General features: G+C 50.0%; 1 protein-coding gene, 1 long non-coding RNA gene and 1 other non-coding gene across 3 annotated transcripts; all 3 read left to right on the top strand.

The window, feature by feature from the left end:
* The first annotated feature begins 214 nt into the window (after positions 1-214).
* LOC122683215 lies at positions 215-9,059 on the top strand. Its single transcript, XR_006337653.1, has 3 exons — positions 215-369; positions 7,276-7,397; positions 8,643-9,059. It is a non-coding gene; the product is annotated as an uncharacterized LOC122683215 (long non-coding RNA).
* Positions 5,003-5,075, top strand: TRNAG-CCC. Its single transcript has one exon. It is a non-coding gene; the product is annotated as a tRNA-Gly (tRNA).
* A 6,817-nt stretch (positions 9,060-15,876) lies between the features above and the next one.
* On the top strand, positions 15,877-19,577 carry RTP3 (receptor transporter protein 3). Its single transcript, XM_043886398.1, has 2 exons — positions 15,877-16,291; positions 18,013-19,577. The coding sequence occupies exons 1-2, from the start codon at positions 16,137-16,139 to the stop codon at positions 18,731-18,733; spliced, it is 876 nt and encodes a 291-aa protein (XP_043742333.1). The 5' UTR covers positions 15,877-16,136; the 3' UTR covers positions 18,734-19,577.
* The last annotated feature ends 1,143 nt before the right edge of the window (positions 19,578-20,720 follow it).

The following is a 20,720-nucleotide window of genomic DNA, read 5'->3' as shown; positions in this document are numbered from 1 at the left end:
GGTTTCAAACCACTGGTAGCTTGGAATCAGTCAAGGTAGGAATATTTATACTGTGGAAATATGCAAATTCTAGATGTCAGGTCATTTTTCCCTCCAAGAGAGCCAGTTGACAGCACACCTCTGCCTGTGCTTGTCATTATTTGGAGGAACGCAGGGCCCATGGTTGTAAAGGGTGTGTGTGTGGGTGGGGGGGGTGTCATCCTAGCAGGGAGAAGGTAATAGTCCTTAGCAGTTAGATGGTACTTTCTCCTCCAAACAGCGCTGTCAGTCACCTTGTCTCCTGTGACTCTAACAGAAACTCTCTGAGTTAAGAAAGTCACCGTTCCTGCTCTAAAAGGAGGGAAACTGAGGGTCACCTGTGGTCACGCAGTAAGTAAAAGATGGAGACCAAACTCCTAACCCCAAGTTGCCCATTAGGCCCTCAGCTAGGCACGGGCCGTATCTACCACCCAGCCAGATCTTTCTGAGAGCTCTGGATGCGAGACTAGGGCCCAGTGATGGCCTCTGCCCTCAATCTCAGTGGTGGTATTGGACCCTCTTATGGACCATGAGTTTGGATAAGCTCCAGGAGTTGGTGACGGACAGGGAAGCCTGGCGTGCTGCAGTCCATGGGGTCGCAAAGAGTCGGACATGACTGAGTGACTGAACTGAACTGTGGACCAGTCACTGTCAGCCCCTTCACACGTCAGCTGAGCTTCACGGAAGCACCGTGATTGCCTCATTGGTCTTCCTTCCAGATGTGGGGACTCGGGCAAAGCAGCTAGCTCGTCCACCATCCAGCTAGAAATCTGTCACTGATCCCTGCCCCCTGCCCTATGACCTCTTAATGGTTTGATCGTTCCTATGCTGACCACCTTGAAGAGAGAGCAGAAAGTAAGCAAGATTGAGCAAGAGATGGAAGGAGAGCTCCCTGCTTTCTGGCCAGTGCGCAGACGGAGATTTCAGATTGAGGCCTTCGCGCTGGGCCCTTGCACAGAGCCCAAGGTCCCTAGGAGCCTTCAGACGTGCCTGTGGGGGCTGGGAGGTCATCAGGAGGGAGAGGGAGCTCAGAAGGGCAGTGGGCAGGAAAACCTGGCCTCTGTTAACTAATAGGTCGTGTTGCCAATTGTTGCCCAATTTACAAATAACCCACAGAGACAAAAGACTTTCTATTTCCGAGCATTGACCTCTTCCTCCTCCTCCCTGCCCCTCCTCATAATCAGGACCCTCAGCTGCGTGGATCCTCTCCTCTCAGGGCCAAGCCCTCCTGCGGCGGGCACCCTGTAGACCTGCTGAACTACAGTCTCCCCAGCAGTCAAACAGGCAGTGGAAAGACCCCAGGTTTACCCAGCCGCAAGGTTTCAGTTTTGGCACCCCACATCCCTGGCAGCAATCGGATTCCATGAGCACCTGACTGTGGCATCCACTGAGGTGAGAGTGTGCAGCATGCCAGGCCCAGGGAGAGTCTTCCAGGAAGGTGCCAATCAAGGGCAGCCTGGAGGATGGTGGGGGCTGGCCCCGGGCCAGCCATGCAAATTTGTTCCCAGAAGGAATGAGCCCCTTGCCCAGGGAAACCCACAAGCAGGAAGCACCTGAGCCCTGGGGGCCCTTCTGCTGCCCCTCCCCAGGGCCACATTTGGGCAGGGAGGGGGCCTGCTCTCTGGCCTTGAGCATCTCAGCTCAGCTGGCCAGAGGCCTCCGTGTCTGCTGCCTGCACCCCCCGGAGAGAGGTTAGGATGACCTTCACTGAGAAGGAGCTGGAGACGCACGCTCAGAGGAGTGAGGAAACACTGTGGTCCTCCATCCCCAGCTCCTCCAGGCTGGGAGTGCCCAGCGCCCAGACCACTGCTCCACGCGGGCTTCCCTTCCTCATCCCTCCATTCATTTCTTCCCTGGGCAGCGTGGCATGCTGGAGGGCACGGGGGAGATGAGGTTAGAAACTCAAGAGGTGGGCTTGGACATGGGGTTCCCACCTGCTCCAGCCTAAACCGCCACCTGGACCTGGCCATCTCTCAATCTGTCTAAGCCTCAGTTTCCCCAGGTGTTTAAAAAAAAGGGACACAGATAATATCAGCTCCTGAAGTGGGCAGAGTTCAGACCTGGTGTTTGAGATGTTTACACAGACTCAGTACAGGCGAGCTATTGTCCATATTTACAGGCACTCAGGAGCCCCGGCCGTGTGGGGCTTGGCTAAGCAGAGGGTAACGGGGTAAGCAGAAATGGCCTCTGGGGCCACTGGGCCCTGTGGGAGGGCTGTGTGTGCTGAGAGGTGCACACACAGTGTCACAGGAAGCCTTGACAGACACGGGCACAGCCCACCTAGGGTGCCCCCAGGTGCCCCATTTTCTGGAGCGTTCAGTCCTACCCTGCCCTGCTCCCTGGCCCCTTCCCCGTGTCTCTGTCTATAACCCCTGCCTCCTCTCCTCCCCCTCTCACTTTGTCTCTCTCTCCTTGGCTTCTTTCCTATGTCTAGCTCTGTCTCTTGCTCCTTCCCTCCTGAAACATGCGTCTGCATCTGTCCTGGATGCCCTGCTGCCTGGGTCCTGCTGCGACCCTGGCTGAGCTTCCTTCTACCCCAATGATCGCAATTACTAACTCATCTCTGGCACCCCCACCCCACCTCCCTGATGCTGAGCGCTGGGGGAAAGGGTCTGTGGCCGCAACCAGAAGTAGAACTAGCACAAACCCGGGGCCCTTCAGGAGCTGCTTGCCGGAGAGCTGTGGCCTTTATCCTACAAGCTGTCTTACTCTGGAAATGACACTCTCCCAAGGTCGCTCCGCAGGCACCAGCCCAGGGTTCCCTCTGGGCATCCTGTCACTCATCCTTAACCTCCTGTGAGTTCACACTCAGCATGAGCGGATGGGCGGGGCGGGTGGGGGGTAGTAAGATGCTGCCTCCTCCTCTTTGTCACCCACCGAGACTGATCTTGACCCTGAGCACAATCTTCATTCAGTGAGAATTAATTTCCAAAAAAATGCATTTGAGAAAAGACTCTTAAAGTTCAGCCACCTGGTTGGCTCTCTGGAAAAGAGAGCGGGTGCCCTGGAGCTCTGTTGTTTGTGGGGGATTTGGAGGAATCTGAGGGGAGGGGGCTGGGGGCCAGGAGAGCAAGGGCTCTGAACCAATAGCGGTGTTGCCCATGGTGGCCCCATTTGTAAAGGACACTCAGCGATCAAAGGGCTTCTCTGCTTGTCTTTCCTGCCCCTTCTCTATACACTTCCCTTCCCCATGGTCTTCTCTTCACTCCAGTCCGGCAGGGCTGGGCTCAAGTTCTAAGTCTCACGGGGTTAAAATACTTGTGTGTCTTTTGATTCTCCTTCTCTTTCACCCATAATGTGCTATCTAGGGCTTAACTGCACCCAGGCTTTCTTCATTCTGCCCTTGTGCCCACACATTCCTTCCTATCCCATGGTCACAAGATGGTCCTGGGCTCCTGACCTCTCCCCTGACTCTCGACTCCCCACTGCAGTCTGTCCCGGAAGGAATCAATCTTTCAGAAGCACAGAGCTGATAGCGGTCCCAAGGCATCTCCACTGGACCCCGTTTCCGGTCCCTGCACTCTGTCCCTGAAGAATCTCATCCTTCTTCCCCGTTGGGATGTGCTGAAACCTCCCAGAACCTTACTGCCTACCCACCCACGGCTGAGGTCTTATCTCAGCCGTGACCCAGACAACTCTGCCTGAAGTCTCACCGGAACCCCAAAGCCGCATACTCAGCTTCCAGAGCTGGACCATGATGGAGTAGACACATCTCTCCCTATTCCCTCCCCCCAGCCCCCGCTAATACAGCTTAAACCCTGGAGACGATAGAAACGGTGGCTTAAACAGCACAAATGAATCATCTCATAGCTGTAACAGCAGAGGCTGAAGTCAGACTCAGAGGCTACAGAACGCCTGGCTGTGCGCCTCCTGGAGGCCCCAGGGAGCCCACTTCCTGGCTTTTCCCAGCTTCCAGAGGCTGACGGCACTCTGCGCCTTGGCCCCACCTCACTCCCTCTTCTGTTTCCATCATCATAGCCCAGTCTCTCACTCTGACTCTCCTGCCTCTGTCTTATAAAAACCCTTGTGATGACATTGGGCCCACTAGGGTAAAAAACATCTCAAGATCTATAATTTAATCATATCTGCAAAGTCCCTTTTGTCACATGAGGTAACATATTTACAGGTTCCAAGAATTAGGAGGTGTACATCTTTGGGGTCCATACTCAACCTATCAGACCAGTATATAATGATAAACTGTGTATATGCGATAATACCTAGAGCAACCACTAGGTAAACTATACAAAGAGATACACTCAAAAACACTACAGATAAATCAGGATGGAATTCTAAGAAAATGTTTAGACAACCTACGAGATATTAGGTGAAAGAAAACAGTGAAAATGTCAAAACAGGGAAAACAAACAAAAAGAAAAAATAAAATGACAGGCTTAACTCTAATATATCAATAATTACATCAAATATAAATAGTTTAACTATCCCACTTAAGAGGCTTCCCTAGTGGCTCAGACGGTAAAGAATCTGCCTGCAGTGCAGGAGACCAGGGTTCGATCCCTGGGTTAGGAAGATCCTGGAGAAGGAAATGGCAACCCACTCCAGTATTCTTGCCTGGGAAATCCCATGGACAGAGGAGCCTGGCGGGCTACAGTCCACGGGGTTGCAAAGAGTTGGACATGACTGAGCAACTAACACACACACATCCCAATTAAAAGACTGAAATTGGAGGAGTGCTTTGAACAAATAATCTTGCATTGACTGCTTACAAGAAACTCACTAAACTATATAACAACATAGCCAGGTTGAAAGTAAATGCATGGAAAAAATATTTACCATGTAAACAGTAATTAAAAAAAAAGAAAGTGTGGCTATATTAATATCAGATAACGTCAAATCAGAGTAAAGAACATTATTACAGGCAGCAAGAAATATTACATAATGATGAGTCTACACATCAAGACATGACAACAATCTTAAACGTGTATGCACCAAAAAACAGAGCTCTAGAAATGAAAAGAGAGGGACTTCCCTGGTGGTCCAGTGGCTAAGACTCTGCATTCCCAACGCAGGGGGCCCAGGTTCGATCCCTGGTCGGGGAACTAGATGCCACATGCTTCAACTAAAGAGCCTGAATGTTGCAACAAAAACCCGGCACAGGCAAATAAATAAATATTTTTTTAAAAAAAGAAATGAAAAGAGAAACAGATAAATTTTTAACTATAGTCAGAAGCATCAAACTCCTCTTTCAACAACTGATAGAACAAGGAGACAGCAAATCAGCAATGTGTAAGGACCAACCCAACAGCACCATCAACCAAGCTCTAATCAACATTTGTGGAACACTGCCCAACAGAGAATACACGTTCTCCTCAAGTACCCACAGAGCATTTACCAAGACAGACTGCATCCTGGAACACAAACCAAACCTCAACCCATTTAAAAGAATTTAAACTGTACAAAATGTGTTTGATCACAACTAAATCAAACTAGAAATCAAGAACAAAGAGATAGGAACACCTTCAAACACTTGGAAACCAAGTGTCATACTTCTAGGTAATCAACGGGTCAAAGAGTAAAAAATGGGGCGCTTGAGTTCCTCCCAAACAACAAACATGAAGCCACCGCTTTGAATAAGAACCCAGTTAGTTTTAAAGCAAGCGGCCAAGCCAAGTTTTTGAGTAACACAGGTGTGTATGTTCAGATATAGGGTGAAACACACACAGAATGAGAACCCATTATTCCTTGGGGACCACCCCCCCACTATGAAACGAGATCACTTTCTCTGGCTCTCACTTCCCCCATGTCTCTCCCTTCCCCTCTCGTACTGTCCTGCAAAGGGCTACCTTTGAATCACATGGCTTTTTTGATCTGGCTACAGTCAACTAACTTAAACTGTGGATCACTTACTCAAGCTGGCTGAGTAGTCTTTTTTTTTAACTTAAAAAAAAAAATCGATCTCATACAGAAAAGTGTAAAAACATAAATGTAGAGCTCAATAAATTATCCCAAAAAGAACATGTATGTAACCACCACTCAGGTCTAAAAAGAAAACACCGCCAACATTCAGAAGCCCCCTTATACCCCACTCAAACCAACACCCTCTCTCTTATCCCCAGAGTTAAAACTACTATCCTAATTTTTAACACTATAGTTTACTTTTGCCTGTTTGAACTTTATGTAAATCATACAGTATGTATGCTTTCGTTTCTGATTCCTTTCAGTCAACATTTATGTTAGTGAGATCATCCTTTTTTTATTGCTAATATTACAAATACAATCTATTTTTGAACATTATCCTAATATCTGACAACCTCATTGAATTCACTTATTACTTCTCAGGCCCCTCCTAGCAGCTTCTGTAGCTCATCTTGGCATTTCTAATCTGTCTCCTAGCCAGCTGTTTCCTGACTCTCAGGCCCTACCTCTGCTCCACATCTTCTCTCTGATGCCTCCAGAGTTCTCTGGGCTACAAGGGAAGCTTTCCCAGAGTCCATGTGGCCACTTGGCCACTTCCCCAGGAGCAGAGGGTCACTACGTCGATGACTAAGGACAGGTGATGTGCTTTGCAGGGACCATGGAGAATACCAGGGACTGAGAGTGAGTCCAGGGCCAGCTAGTTCTGAACCGTCCTTCCCTGGTCATCCGAGAAGGGGCACCTTGTTGAGAAAGCAGCAGCGTGATGCCGCACGGATGCCAGAGGCCAAGATGAGGGCTTAAAGGTGGCAGATGACTCGTAGAATGAAGAACTGGTAGCAAAGCCTGGGGACCTGTTACACAAAGCAGAACTTGATGGCTATTTGGAAATGGAAGAAAGAGTCGGGGAAGTGAGCAATTTCCAGGATATTTGGAAATATTCTGGCTTGAGGTTGCTCCTATGAAATAAACTGACCCCCCCACCCCCCCCAAAAAAATCACATTCTCAGAGCTGAATGTTTCCTTTGATGCTATTTTACCAATGGGGTCTCTAACCTCAGAGCCCTGGACCCATCCTTGTAGGGCCAGGTAGAATCTGGCTTCCTGACTCCTTGCACTAAGGGAAGAGAGGAGTCTCCTTCAGTTGAAGGAGCATTTACTGTGGTCCGGGCACTTGTCAAGGGCTGGGGTTACAAGGGTCAGCCAGACCTGGTCCCAGCCTCCAAAGACAACAGACAAGTAAGTGAGCAGACAGTTACCATCAATAACAGCGAGAGAGAAATGAGACAGCTTCATCTGGGGTGCAGCAGCAGGGAAGCGGCAAGACAAGGTGAACTCTAGGCATGACTTACAGGTGGATGTGATGGGATTTGCTTACATCTCCAGGGGATATGGAGTGTGAAGGTCAGGAGTGGAAGATGACAACACCAAGGCGCCTGGCCTGAGAAGCTAAAGGATGAACTGGCATTAACTGAAATGGGGAAGACCATGAATGGAACAGACTGGGGGTAGGTGGACCAGAAGTTCCATCCTGGGCACCGTTGTATTGACAGACCCTTGGACCTCCAGGTGGATTGTGAGAGGGGAAGCTCCCTCACAGCTGCCCAGAGTATGCTGATCCTACAAGGGCCAAAGGCACAGAGGTCTGGAGCTTTATTTAAAACTATTATTTGAACCATGGATCCATTTTCTCCTGGATAATGCTGATGCCTAATTACCCAAAACAGTGTCCAGCTCCAGGGGCTCATGAAACACTCTGTATCATGCCAATGGCTCATTCTTACATGTCGGGAGTCTGGGACAACTTCCCTAATGGCCCCCTTGAGCTCCCCCTGACGCTTCTGCCCCTGTGCTACCCTTGCCTGCAACAGTGGAGTGCAGACTGTCTCCCATTCAAGCCTTTGGCTCATCCGCGCCGTTCCATGCATGTGGGTGCCTTCCTTGCAGAGGGACTCAGGGGGGTTGAAGTGTTTCTCCGCCTGGTCCACCCCTAGCACAGAGCCGGCCTCTGGGAGAGTCAGGACTAGCCCTGCTTTGTGATGACTGCTGACCACATCACAGCCTCTCCCAGAGCGAGACAGAAGGAAATGTCCACCCTGGCTGCAGGGAGAACAATGGGCACATTCACAAGCCCCCGAAGGGTTTCTGTGCGTTTCTGAACAATGTTTATTCATCATTTTACAGGCTGCTCTGTGTTGCCCACAGACTTCAGGGCACTGAAGGATTTATTGAGATCATATCTGGGCAGTGATCCATAAGATGTGAGAATTAAACCAATGAATTAAACTCAAGAAGCCTTGAGGAGAAGAGCACGGCTTCCTCACCCGGGGCTTCTGCCCCCGGGACAGCCTAGCTGGGGCCTCTTCCCAGGTGGGCCAGGCGGCCGATGCACACAGGAGCCCCAGACAGTGGGGACCCCATGGCCAGGGGAGCCGCCCCCCTGCCCTCTGCCACCGTCTGTGGGAAGATGCTCCAGCTGGACTCTGCACCGCAGTGCTCACGGGCTGCCCCTGCCTTGATGCCTGCGGCTTCCCTTCCCAACTCAGATTCTTGGGGCCAACCCAGAGGGGTGGGATGGGGTGGGAGGTGGGAGGGAGGTTCAAGAGAGAGATGTATACCTATGACTGATTCATGTTGATGTATGGCAGAAACCAACACAATCTTGGAAAGCCATTATCCTCCAATTAAAAATAAACAAATATTAAATGGGGGAATTATAACTAAAAAAAATTTTTTTAATTAAAAACTCTCAGGGCCAGCTGAGTGGAGCCCCCTCCAGGAAGCCGAGCAGCTGCACCCGCGTCAGCACTTCCTTCCTGCGGCCCACCACCCCTCCCGGACCCCACATCAGCAAGCGGCCCTACGGAAGTACCTTTACTTATGGAATCTGCTGCGGGTAATTCTCAACCAGTCTGGGTCAGCGAGTCTGCTCAGTCATGGACTTCGTTTCTAGGAAACTGCTGGTCCTGAGATATGACTACAAAGTACAACTGAATTTTGTTTAAAACCCCACCAACAAACATATAAACAGATACAACCCCCGCTTGGAGACCCAGTGGGCAGTATGAGTTGAAGCACAGCCCACCCCATGACCAGGGCTGGGCTACAAAGTACTTACTAACTGGCTCTGGGAGCGTAGTTCCATCATGACTATTGTTTGATATTTCTTCTATGTTAAAGAGCAAGATGAAAGAGAAATGACTAGATGCATGACAGAACTTCAATTATTTGTCAGTGATGTGAGCAACATCTTTCCTGAATCAGATATATAAGCATTATCCAGTGCTGGAAAAATATTTTCTCAATTTTTTGTGCTATTTACAATGTTATAACTATAGAGATGACACATGCATTAGTTTAATCTGCCTTATGGAGCTTTTCTCTACCACTTTCTTAAGTCTAACTCTGCTGCTGCTGCTGCGAAGTTGCTTCAGTTGTGTCTGACTCTGTGCGACCCCAGAGATGGCAGCCCACCAGGCTCCCCCGTTCCTGGGATTCTCCAGGCAAGAACAGTGGAGTGGGTTGCCATTTCCTTCTCCAGACAATCACTAAAAAACAACTGTGTATTAAGCCCTGATTTGTAGCATTTGCCAGTTCCCAAGGTGACTGATTTCATATTATCAATGTGGATGGCCTTCACTGAATTTGAAACAATCACAACATTGTTTATTAATTGGCTATACTCCAAGACAAAATGAAATGGTTAAAAAAGAAAAACAACTCCCTCCCTCAAATGGCAACATTTGACAGTGGCTGAAGAGAGAAGGCGGAGATGCTAAGTCATTTGAGTTGTGTCCAACTCTTTGCGACCCCATGGACTGTAGCCTGCCAGGCTCCTCTGTCCGTGGGATTCTCCAGGCAAGAATACTGGAGTATTCTTGTCATTTCTTATTCCAGGGGATCTTCATGACTCAGGGATTGAACCTGCATCTCTTAAAGTCTCCTGCATTGGCAGGTGGGTTCTTTACCACTAGAGCCCCCTGGGAAGCCCATAGGGGAGAGGAAAGTGAAGTCAAAGTGTTAGTCGCAGTTGTGTCTGACTCTTTGTGACCCCCATAGACTGTAGCTCACCAGGTTCCTCTGTCCATGGGATTCTCCAGGCAAGAATACTGGAGTGGATAGTCATTTTCTCCTCCAGGGGATCTTCCTGACCCAGGGATCAAACCCACGTCTCCTGTGTCTTCTGTGTTGCAGGCAGATTCTTTACCATCTGAGCCACCAGGAAAGCCCAGGGGAGTGGAAGGGGAAGGATATTTGTAAATGGACAAAAGTTGTGGTTACTCGAGTCGCAGTGGGATGGTATTGAGCTGGGCACAGGTTCTGGAAAAGAAGTGAAGGGAGAGGAGGATGCGGGAGAGGGAGAGAAAAAGAAACAAGCATCCCTGAGCGCAGTGCCGGGCGCTGTTCCAGACGCTGTGTGTGCACAACTCGGATCCTCAGCCATTCTTGCGAGGTGGGTCCCCCCATCATTCTGCCCATCTCACAGGCGAGGACACCGAGGCCTGGCAGCAAGGTGACGCCAAAGCCCCTCTAGGCTGCCTCAGATCCCAGGGGCTGTGGGCTCTCCTCACCCCACCCCACCCCACCCCCCGCTCCCCTAGGAGACTCTGTGTCCCTGCGGGGCACGCAGTGCCAAGAAGGGCCTGAATGTCCTGGCAGTGTCCACCTTCCTCCCACACTGGCGCTGAGCCTCCACTCTGGAGGCCCCAGCACACTGCCATTGATCACAATGAGCTGTGAACATCATCTGAAGCAGGGACATCAAAGGGGTCCACAGGAGGAATAAGGAAGCAACTGAAACATCGAGCCAAATGTTCCCAGCAAGGGCGGATACCTCGAGCTTCACAGTCTGTCTCACCTCCCGCCCCCACCCTGCCCACCTCAGAGTCCAGCGGGGCAAGAATCTGCCACCCTGGGGCAGAGAGGCCAACTGTTTCAGGCCCTCGGGGGCTGCTGAAGAGCTCCCGACTGGAAAGAGTCTCCATGACCCCTGGGCCTGGCCCAAGGCCACGCTTCCTCCCCGGCCAGACCCCTGCTCTCCCGAGCCCCTGCCAGCCCCACGGAAGCCAGCCTTCCTTCTTTCTTTCTGTAGGTTAAATTCTTGATCCGGCCCGACCTCAGTCCTGTGCTGAGCTGGAACAGGGATCCGGGAAGCTGGGAGCAGAGAGTTCAGGGGCACAGGCTGGCTGAGTCAGAGACAGGCAGCCTGGAGGGTGACAACAAGGTTTGCTGGCTGGGTTCCAGGATTTGTTCCCCTGGATTCCGGCCGTGCTCTGGGCTCACCTAGACCAGCCACAAGGGCTGCAAGACACTGTCCACTGGGGAGGGAAGCAGAGCTCCCCAAGCAAGCGTGAGCAGGAATGGGGTGCGGGGCAAAGACGGAGACCTGGTGGGAAGCAGGGAGCCGTGCCACGCAGCATGTCCCCGCAGCTCCTTCCTGTCCTTCCTGCTGCTGGCAGCGAGGGGCCACCCTGGGCTTAATGTCGGTCACTAAGGGGAGCTGAGGTCAGGGCTGAGCCCGGTGGGGGTGGGGTGCGGCTCTGAGGACTCACGGGGCTCCTAAGGTGAGGAGGGGGCACCCTCAGAGGAGAGGACTACAGGAGGCCCCTGTCCCCTAGGAAGCCAGCAAGCCACACCCTCCTTGTCCAGCCTCTTCACAGAACCCACTCGTGCTGACTGGCACCTTGGCTCCCACGCATGTTGGCGGTCACACTTGTAAAGTGGTTCTTCCTACATCGTCTTCCTCAAAGTTTTGGGTCAGGGTTCACTGCTGTGACGCTGGCCACTTGCAGCGCGTCAGCTGTGGCTAACATCGGCTAGTTGGGAACCAAGGCATCCTGGGCTCCAGGGAGGTGGGGATGGGGGTGAGGGGCTGTGGCAGTGGACTGAGTTGAAGCTGGGAGGACGTCAATGAGATACACACCAGAGCTGCTGCCCTCCACATAAAGTTCTTAAAAGAGAAACTGCCCTGCTGAAGCTTCCTCGGACTCCTTTAAGAGGAAGGACAAGGGGAGAAGGCCAGCCTGTCCTCTAGAAGCGAGGGGGAGGAAGGAGCACAGATGGCTGGGTTATGTGAAGAGCGGATGCTGCTTCGGGAGCAGCTGCGCTCCACCTGGGGCCAGCCGCTGGAAGCCACACCCGCTGCAGGGAAAGCCCACCCGCTGGAAGCCACACAGACGGACGCCCCACCCCCACCCTCAGGCCAGGCAGGAACAAGGAAGCGGCCTGGTTTCCTGCTTCCTCACCCACAGCAGAGCCTTTTCAGGCTGCGGGGAGGACGGCCCAAGGGAGAAATGATGTCACGGTTGGGAAGGGATGGTCTCAGAGGAGCCAGTCACCTGGCACCTGGGGGCCACACCAACCAGCCACAAGACAAATGGCAGCCTTCAGCTTCCAACACCTGGGCTACAGGAGAGGCATTTTCAATTCACCTCTCTGGACCTCAAGTTTTCTCATCTCTAAAATGGGAGAAATAACCTCCCAGGGCTGTAGAGAGGATTCGATAATTAAAAAAAAAAAAACTTGGCACAGTGTCTGGCCCATTAGAGAAATGTTAGCCCCAGCTTTGGCCAGCTGGGATCTGTCTCAAGTTGGTTCCCACATCCTTTTGGCATGCCCCCATCCTTTTGTTTTTTGAGAACTTCCTTATTTTCTGGCACCACAAGATGCTACAGGCTGACCTTGTATGTTTCCTGCCCGAAGCCTACAATTAGCTATTTTACCAAGGAGTCTTCCTTCCTTTTACTGGACAATGAGAATCAGAAACCAAAGTCTTAACACCGGGTGTTCTTATTGCTGCTGGCCCATCCCAACAGAGTGAGGGACCGAAGGTAAAGGTAACACGTGTAAATCCCGTGCACAGATGTACTCACACTGTCTCTGTATCTACCCGGCTGAGTGCGTACTGAGCTGCAGACGGTCTAAGCCGTCCTCGGGATTCACTCCAGCCTTCCTTCCTGGTGTGTAACTTCCCTCTCCTTCGGTACAAACAACCTTCTATCATCCATCTACGTCTTTGCTCTATCCCAGCTCACCTGTGAGGCAATTTTGGAATTGCAGCCCTCCAGAAAACACGCTTACCAGTTACAATTAGAGTACACTCGTTCCAACTCCTTTCATCTTTAGCCTTATGATTTCCAGGCAAAACACTGTTTGCTACAGTGATTCAGATCAGCCCCTTTCCCAGTCAGCTGCTTCAATGGGGTCCTGTCATGCATTTGTATACAGTTAGTGTCAGTCATCCGCTTACTGCCTCCCAGTTCAGAATGCACCGTCAGCGGTCAGCGCCTGCTCTGAGCTGGAACTCCTTTAGAGGGAGCGCGACGGTAAGCTTTCTCAGTAGGGGGAGCTGGAAGAACACAGCAGGAGAAAGGCGTCCTGCCATTTCCAGCGCTGGAGGGGGGAGGGCAGGGTGGGCCTGAGCGCAGGCGGTCTGGGCTGCCCATTTGTAGCCTGGGTCTGGTGATGACCTTTTCCAGAGGCCTGTCCACAGAGACCCGGGAGCCCCGAGCAGCCTGTGTGGCCGGCTCTGAACTGGCGCCCAGACTTCCTCTCCAAGCCCAGGGTCACACGCTGAGCTGCAGCCGCAGGGCAAGGCTCCACACGGTTCAGGCACTCAGAAGGCCTCCTGGCCCCGGGGCTCCTTGGTGGCCATCTCTGCTGCCCCTGGACTGACCACACCTTCTCCAGGGAGACCCAGACCCCTTGCAAGTTTGTTCTCTCTTCAGCATTCTCCCTCAGCCCTATAATACTATGTAGTTTCCTTATACGTTAGAGCTACTCTTATATTATTGATTATTTATTAACTCTTCTGCTACCCTAGGAGGACTCCCTAGGGGAGAGACAGTTAGCCTTGGCTCCAGGGAAACGTGTCCTGATTTAATAAAGCTGCCCCATCACGGCCGCTTGGGACCAAGGCCAGTGAGATGAGAAATGCAGGTTCAGTCTGGTGGCTGTGCCCCTGGGCTGGTGGCTGGACAAACCCAAGTGCTGGTGAGGATTAGAGCAATTGAAACACTCATAAACTTTCCAAAAAAAAATAAAAAACTGGTATATCTACCCAACTGGTGGGCTGCACCCCACAGGCCTACAAGGCCTGTGCTTGCCCCACCTCAATACCAAAGAAAGCCTGGAGTCAGGAACAGAGACACCAGCAGTTTAATGGATGGGGGAGCTTACCTGTCTGAAGCAAGATCTGGGAGCAACACCCCAGCATGTGTGGTGGAAGGTGGGGCAGAACGTGGTGACAGTCTTTGCTCCCAGGGGGAAGATTGATCGTCAGGTGGGCTCATTAATTACCAGGAAAACCAATGGAGAGGCACACCCCTCACCACCCCTTTGATAAGAACAATCAGCAGTTGGAGTGGAGACAACAGTGTAGGAAGTTCAGTCACGTAAGCAGGGTATAGGTGAAGTAGGTACTGGTCGGAGAGAAGATGTACAGAGAGCAAGAGAACACCCTGACCATACACAACAGAAAGGCATGAGAAAACATATCTTAAGAATACACACATTCCCACTATTTGTAATTAAGCAAATATTGGTGTGGCCAAATACACTGCAATTTTCATCCAATGGAATATGTAAGATTGAGAATCAAAAAATTATGCCGACATGGCAAGACATGGATGAATCTCACATGCATACTACTGGGGAAGAGACATGTTAAAAGATAAACGGAGGCACATCAACATTTTCAAGATTTTGAGCATATATTAGCTGGAATCAGGCAGCTCTAAGCTGAAGATGGCTGGGTGTGCTCCGCGGACAGGGGCTGGGGGCTTTTATAGAGAAGACGCAGAAGATAAACAAGGAAATTATCTGATTGGCTATAGCTTGGGCGGTGGCCTAATATGACAAAGTCTACTTGGCTGCTTGCGGCTGGTCATTCTTCAGTTTCATTTTCTCGGATTCCAGTGTGTTACTTCTGGCTGAGGTTTCGCTTTGCTTTCTAAGGCTACCAAGGCAGCACGACCACCTCATCCTAACGGACTCCTGTTTAATTTCTTTAACACAGAGGGCTGTGTTAGACGTTTTAATGATAACATTTATTAAAAATATAATAGGGGACTTCCCTGGTGGTCCAAAGGCTAAGACTCTGTGCTCCCAATGCAGGAGGCCTGTGTTCGATCTCTGGTCAGGGAATTGGATCCCACATGCCACAGTTAAAAGATTATGTGTGCCCCAAGACCTGGTGTAGCCAAATAAATAAAAAATCATGGTTGTTTGCTTTTTCACTTTTTTTTTTTTTTTGCAATGTTAACAGAATTATGGAAAAATAAAACTCAAAACACAAATAAGGATGCTCCAAGAGAGGACAAAGGGGCTTCCCTGGTGGCTCAGATGGTAAGGAATCCGCCTGCAAGGCAGGAGACCTGGGTTCTATCCCTGGGTTGGCAAGATCCCCTAGAGAAGGGAATGGCAACCCACTCCAGTATTTTTGCCCACTTTGAGGGTCTCCATATTCAAACCAGAGCAGGTGGGGAGCCCTGTAGTCTGGTACCTCGGGTCTCAGAGGGCCCCAAGCCTCTCCTGAAGGAAGTAGGGGATGAAGGACCTCAGGGTGTGGCCATACCCTCCCACCCACGTGGGGACCTTGTAGCCTCATCTCCAGGGCACAGGAACTGCAGGAGCTTTTGTCTCCAGTGGGTGGAAGAGTAGGCTTGGATTCTTAGTGTCTGTGAAACACTGTCCCCCAGAGGCTTGGCACGAGAAAGGAAGTAGAGGAGAAGAGCAAGGATGCAGAGGTGCAGGCGTTCGAACGAGGGCCCTGGAGGGCTGTGTCTTGCTTTGTGTCTCTCCTCCCGGATTTTGAGGACAGCAGCTCAGTTGATAAGGACTTTCAAATGTTAGAATGAGGAAGGGCAACTGAGTCTGTCTCCACCACTAACAGGGCTTTGGAGATAGAAAGGTGTGTTCCCACTTAAAGGTGCGCAAACAGCAGAGTCAGGTTGAGCCTCGCCCTTCCCGAAGGAGTCCGGGGCAACTCCTTTGGTAATGTTTCGCTGGATGAAGCCACACATTCCGCATCTTTTAAAATCCCCCATGGATCCACGTCCTGTACTTGAAACTGAGCCAGAATCAACTGACCTTTGTCCCTGAGGCAAAGATTTGGTTCCGGAGCCCGGTCCAGGGACATAAGGATAGAGTGGATCTGAGCTCTTCTAAAGTAGGAAACCTCACGTCGCACTCCAGATCCGTCAGAGCCGGGGAGACACTGCCACACCCAGCTCACTCCGACAGCAGAGATGGATCTGGACATGAAGGTGTGGAAGCGAGTGTTCCAGGAATTAATTCAGGAGGTGAAGCCGAGGCACACATGGCAACTCACACTGGACAAAAGCCTTCTTCCTAACATCCTGAAGCCAGGGTGGGCACAATACCAGCAGTGGACCTTCGCCTGGTGAGTAGGGAGTGCGATGGTAATATTCCAGAAAATTCTTGCTCATTTCTTCTTACTTCATACTCTCGTAACTTTTCTTCTGCTCATGCTTGTAAATTGGGAGATTACAGGAAGGTGCCCATCATCCAAGACGCTTTAGCTTCATTAAAAATTTGTTCCTTATTACACTGAACCACAAAATGAAAGCAAGACTGAGCTAATGCTCAGAGAGAGAAAAAACAAGCTGTGAGCGGTGAGGGTGAGAAGAAGGGAGGAAAAGAGAAGGGGAGGAACAGAGGCTATTGCGCTCAACTGCACGAGAGCTGGATGAGCAAGGCTCAGGACACATGCTCCCTGCTTTGGGGACACCTGGGATCCAACACAGAGTCTGCAGGGGAGAGACCCTGTGTGCCAAGACCCCCTCAGAGAAGGGGCGGAGGGCAGTGGGGAGTTGAGCAACACACAGCAAACCTTGCCCCTCTCTACTCCGAGCTGATGGAGTTTAATTTTTTAAAACTGAATTTTCCCTATTCATTTATTTTTGCCTGTGCTGGGTCTTCACTGCTTTTGTACAGGCTTCTCACCGTAGTGGGCTCTCTTGTTGCAGAGCACAGGCTATAGGCATGCGGGCTTCAGCAGTTGCAGCATATGGACTCAGCAGTTGTGGCACACAGGCTTTAGATGCTCTGAGGCATGTGGGATCTTCCCCAACCAGGGACTGAACCCATGACCCCTGCACTGGCAGGCAGATACCTATCCACTGCACCACTGCAGAAGTCTGATGGAGTCTTTTTTAAAATGGGACCCTCTGAGGTCATTCAAAGTCTAGCCCTCTCTTTTCCAGCTGGGAGAGTGGACCCTCAAGGATTGGGGGTGGGGGCCTGGGACTCTATCCTGGGGCTGGGGCCGTGCTCAATCCCTGCTCCGTGAGAGGGTCCAGGCTGAGGAAGCAGAGATCTTCTCTCCTGGTGGTGCATGTTTTCCCAGGCCAGGAGCATCGGAGCAGAGTCTCAGCTCACTGCTCACAGTCCGGAGGCTGAAAGTCCAAGATCAAGGTGCCAGCTGCTCTTCTGGGCCACAGGCTTCTTGTTGTGTCCTTACGTGGCAGAAGGAGCTAAGGTGCTCTGCGGGCTTGCTTCTGTAGGAGCACTAATCTCATTCCCCAGGGCTCCGCCCTTACATCTTAATCACCTCCCAAAGGCTCCACTTTCTAACACCATCACCTTGGGTGTTAGGATCCCAACATGGGAATTTGGGGGGTACACAAACATTCAGACTGCAGCACTTATCCACATCCACTTGTATCTATTTGTGGATTTCAGTTCAGGGTTCTTGGGACTCTTGCACACGTAGCCTCTGATCCACTTATATCTACATGTGAGGAAGCCTTGGTTTGGGGTCAAGAGACTGGAGCTCCAGTCTTGGCTCTTCCACCTGCTGGGTCTCCAGGCATGACACGAGTCCAGGGTGTGCCTCATCTCTAAAATGATCACACTGGACTTGGAATTTGCCTGAAGTCCCTTCCAGCTTCAAGGGTTTGTGATTTGCTGTTTTCATGGCAAACATACCCGAGGGTCACACTGCGTGTCAGTGGCACAATGGAGATAGGAACGTGGGGCTCAGGATTTCTTCCCCGCTAATCCGTGACCCATATCAAATCACGTCTCTGTGTGTCGTTCCCACACAGCCCCCAACTTGGGCACACTGAGCCAAGTACTAGGTCTTGTCTTCTGTCTCCTTAGGTTCCAGTGCTCCTTGTGCTCTCGAAATTGGGCCTCCGCCCAAGTTCAGGTCCTTTTCCACATGCACTGGAGTAAGGGTGAATCCATGGGGCAGGTGAAGATGAGAGTCTTTGCCCAGAGATGTCAGAAGTGCTCCCAGCCTTCGTTTGAGGTTCCCCAGTTCACAGAAGAGAATATCTCAAGGATCCTGAACAACCTGGTGTTGCAAATTCTGAAGAAATGCTATAGAGAAGGAATTAAGTTTGTGAAGAGTCCTATGATCAAGGACGTTGCTCTCCAAGGGCCACATAACAGTGACAACTGCGAGGCATGTCTGCAGGGCTTTTGTGTCCAGAATGACGTCGGTCCGGCCGTGCAGTCCCCTACAGCCCTGTCATTTCCCACAATAAGCTCACCCACCCTCGGGATCACCGCTGAAATGCCTTCTCCCATGAGTGGGAGCACCAGAGGGGAGGCAGTAAAGAAAAAGAAGGTACTGCCCAGATCGTGGTTTCCTGAGCCCACACCAGCTGGGAGCCTCCCTACTGCCTGGAGCCCAAGAACAAACACCAGTTTCCAGAAGGAGAAAAGAGACCATGATTCCTCCTGCGACCAGAGCTTCTATTCCCACCCAGCCCAGCATCCCAGGAGCACAGGCATGCGTTGCTGCTGTTTTATCCTAATTTTAATTGTAATTATAATCATCATCATAACTGTAATTGTGGTAAAAGTCACTATCTGAGCCTCAAAAGCTTGATCAGTGAGTTTAAAAAATCAGACATGCAGTCATCTACTATATAATCCCACTGATGCAAAATATTCAGATTAGGTAAATCTACAGACAGGAAGTAGACTTGGGGATGCCAATCAAAGGATGGGGAAAAAGGTGGGAGGGGGGTTCAAGATGGGGAACACATGTACACCCATGGCGGATTCATGTCAATGTATGGGAAAACCAAAACAATATTGTAAAGTAATTAGCCTCCAATTAAAATAAATTTATATTTAAAAAAAAGGATGGGGAAAGGGGAAATGGTGAATGACTATATAATCTATATGGTTTTTTGGGGGGGTGACAGAAATGTTTTAGAGGTGATGGCTGCATAACACTGTGAATGCACCAAATGCCACTGCATTGTTCGCTTTAAAATGGTTAATTTAATGTAAAGCTCCCCTCAACGGGAAAAAACAAAACAAAACCAAAAACACTGCAATTTCATTCGTTCTCTACAGAACTGGGACTGAGGCATTTATGGCCCATGGAACCATTTGGAAATTTCATGAAACCCCAGGCCCCTCTCACCAGAAAATTTTGCACAGATCCTCTGTTGTCAGTCTGTGGAGGTGTTTCCTGTTCAAAGCATTTGCCTGAAAATCTGGGTTCTAGGTCAGAGGTCTCCACTGAGGTGCTAACACACAGTTGAGGGGTGTGGCAGAAAGTTCCACCACGGTCAGCAGTTTTCCTTCCAAGGTCCATTTAACTTATTCTTTGTACTTTACTATTTCTTGTCACATGTTTTGTAATGTATGTTATTAGTAGGATGTGATAGTGATGTGATAAATAAATACACAGCCATTTGGCGTGTGTGTTCAGTTTCTCATTGATAGGGTTGCACAGTCAAAATCATCAGGGTTGGAGAGACCCTGCTCTGAAGGACCAAGGGTGGAAGCCTGTGCATGGATTCTCAGCAAGATTCTGAAATGCAGTTGTTTTTGTACAAGTTTGCTGTTCTGATTAATGAGAACTATTTTAAGACTCATTCTCACATTTTCTTTTAAATGTAGAAATAGGAATCCTCCTGTTTACGTGGCTAAAATGAAAGCAAAAGTCATTTACAGCAAATGCTCCTTTTCCCTTACCCTTGTCCCCTTCTCCATCCGTCTGCTCCCCCTCATCAATGTCAGTGATTTCTGCAAGCACAGGGTTGGTCTGGTCTAGCCCCAGCCTGCAGGCTGCTCCCTCTGGGGCAATCTCTACAACTACTTCATTTTGCAAAACTGAAGCTTTGTAGCCATTAAACAAAAACTCCCCAGTTTCTCCTTCCCCCTGGGCCCTGCTAACCAACATTCTTCTGTCTGTTTCTTTAAATTTGACTACTTTAGGTATCTCATATATGTGGAATTATATAGTGTTTGTCTTCTTGTAACTGGTTCATTTCACTTAGCTTAATACCCTCAAGTTCACCCATGTTGACAGGATTTCACTTCCTTTGTGGGGCTGAATAATATTCCACTCTATGGATGTAGCATATTTTGTTTACCCAGTCATCTGTTGATAGACACTTGGGTTGCTTCCACCTCTTGAATGTTGGAACTACTGCTTCTGTGAACTTGGGTGCACAAATCTCTCTTGAGACTCTGCTTGCAACTCTTTTGGATATATACTCAGAAGTGGAACTGCAAGATCATATGGTAATTCTATTTTAATTTTTTGAGGAACCTCCAAACTGTTCCGTAACTGCACCATTTTACAATCCCAACATAAGGATTCCAAGTTCTTCACATTCTAGCCAACATTTATTTCATTTATTTTCTGGGTTTTTTTTAATAGGTAATCACTGTATCAATGGTGTAAGGTGATATCTTATAGTATTTTTGATTTGCATTTCTAGACAATGCAATTTTTTATGATGTAAGTTTAATCTTCCAAGGCAATATCAGAAATAATATTTGTAAGAACTCAGTGAAAGAGATAACTACTGGGAACACAACACGAATGTGTGGGTAAA

This window comes from Cervus elaphus, chromosome 24, assembly GCF_910594005.1.
Source record: "Cervus elaphus chromosome 24, mCerEla1.1, whole genome shotgun sequence".
Taxonomy (NCBI): domain Eukaryota; kingdom Metazoa; phylum Chordata; class Mammalia; order Artiodactyla; family Cervidae; genus Cervus; species Cervus elaphus.
This window is presented reverse-complemented; position numbering and strand designations above follow the sequence as displayed.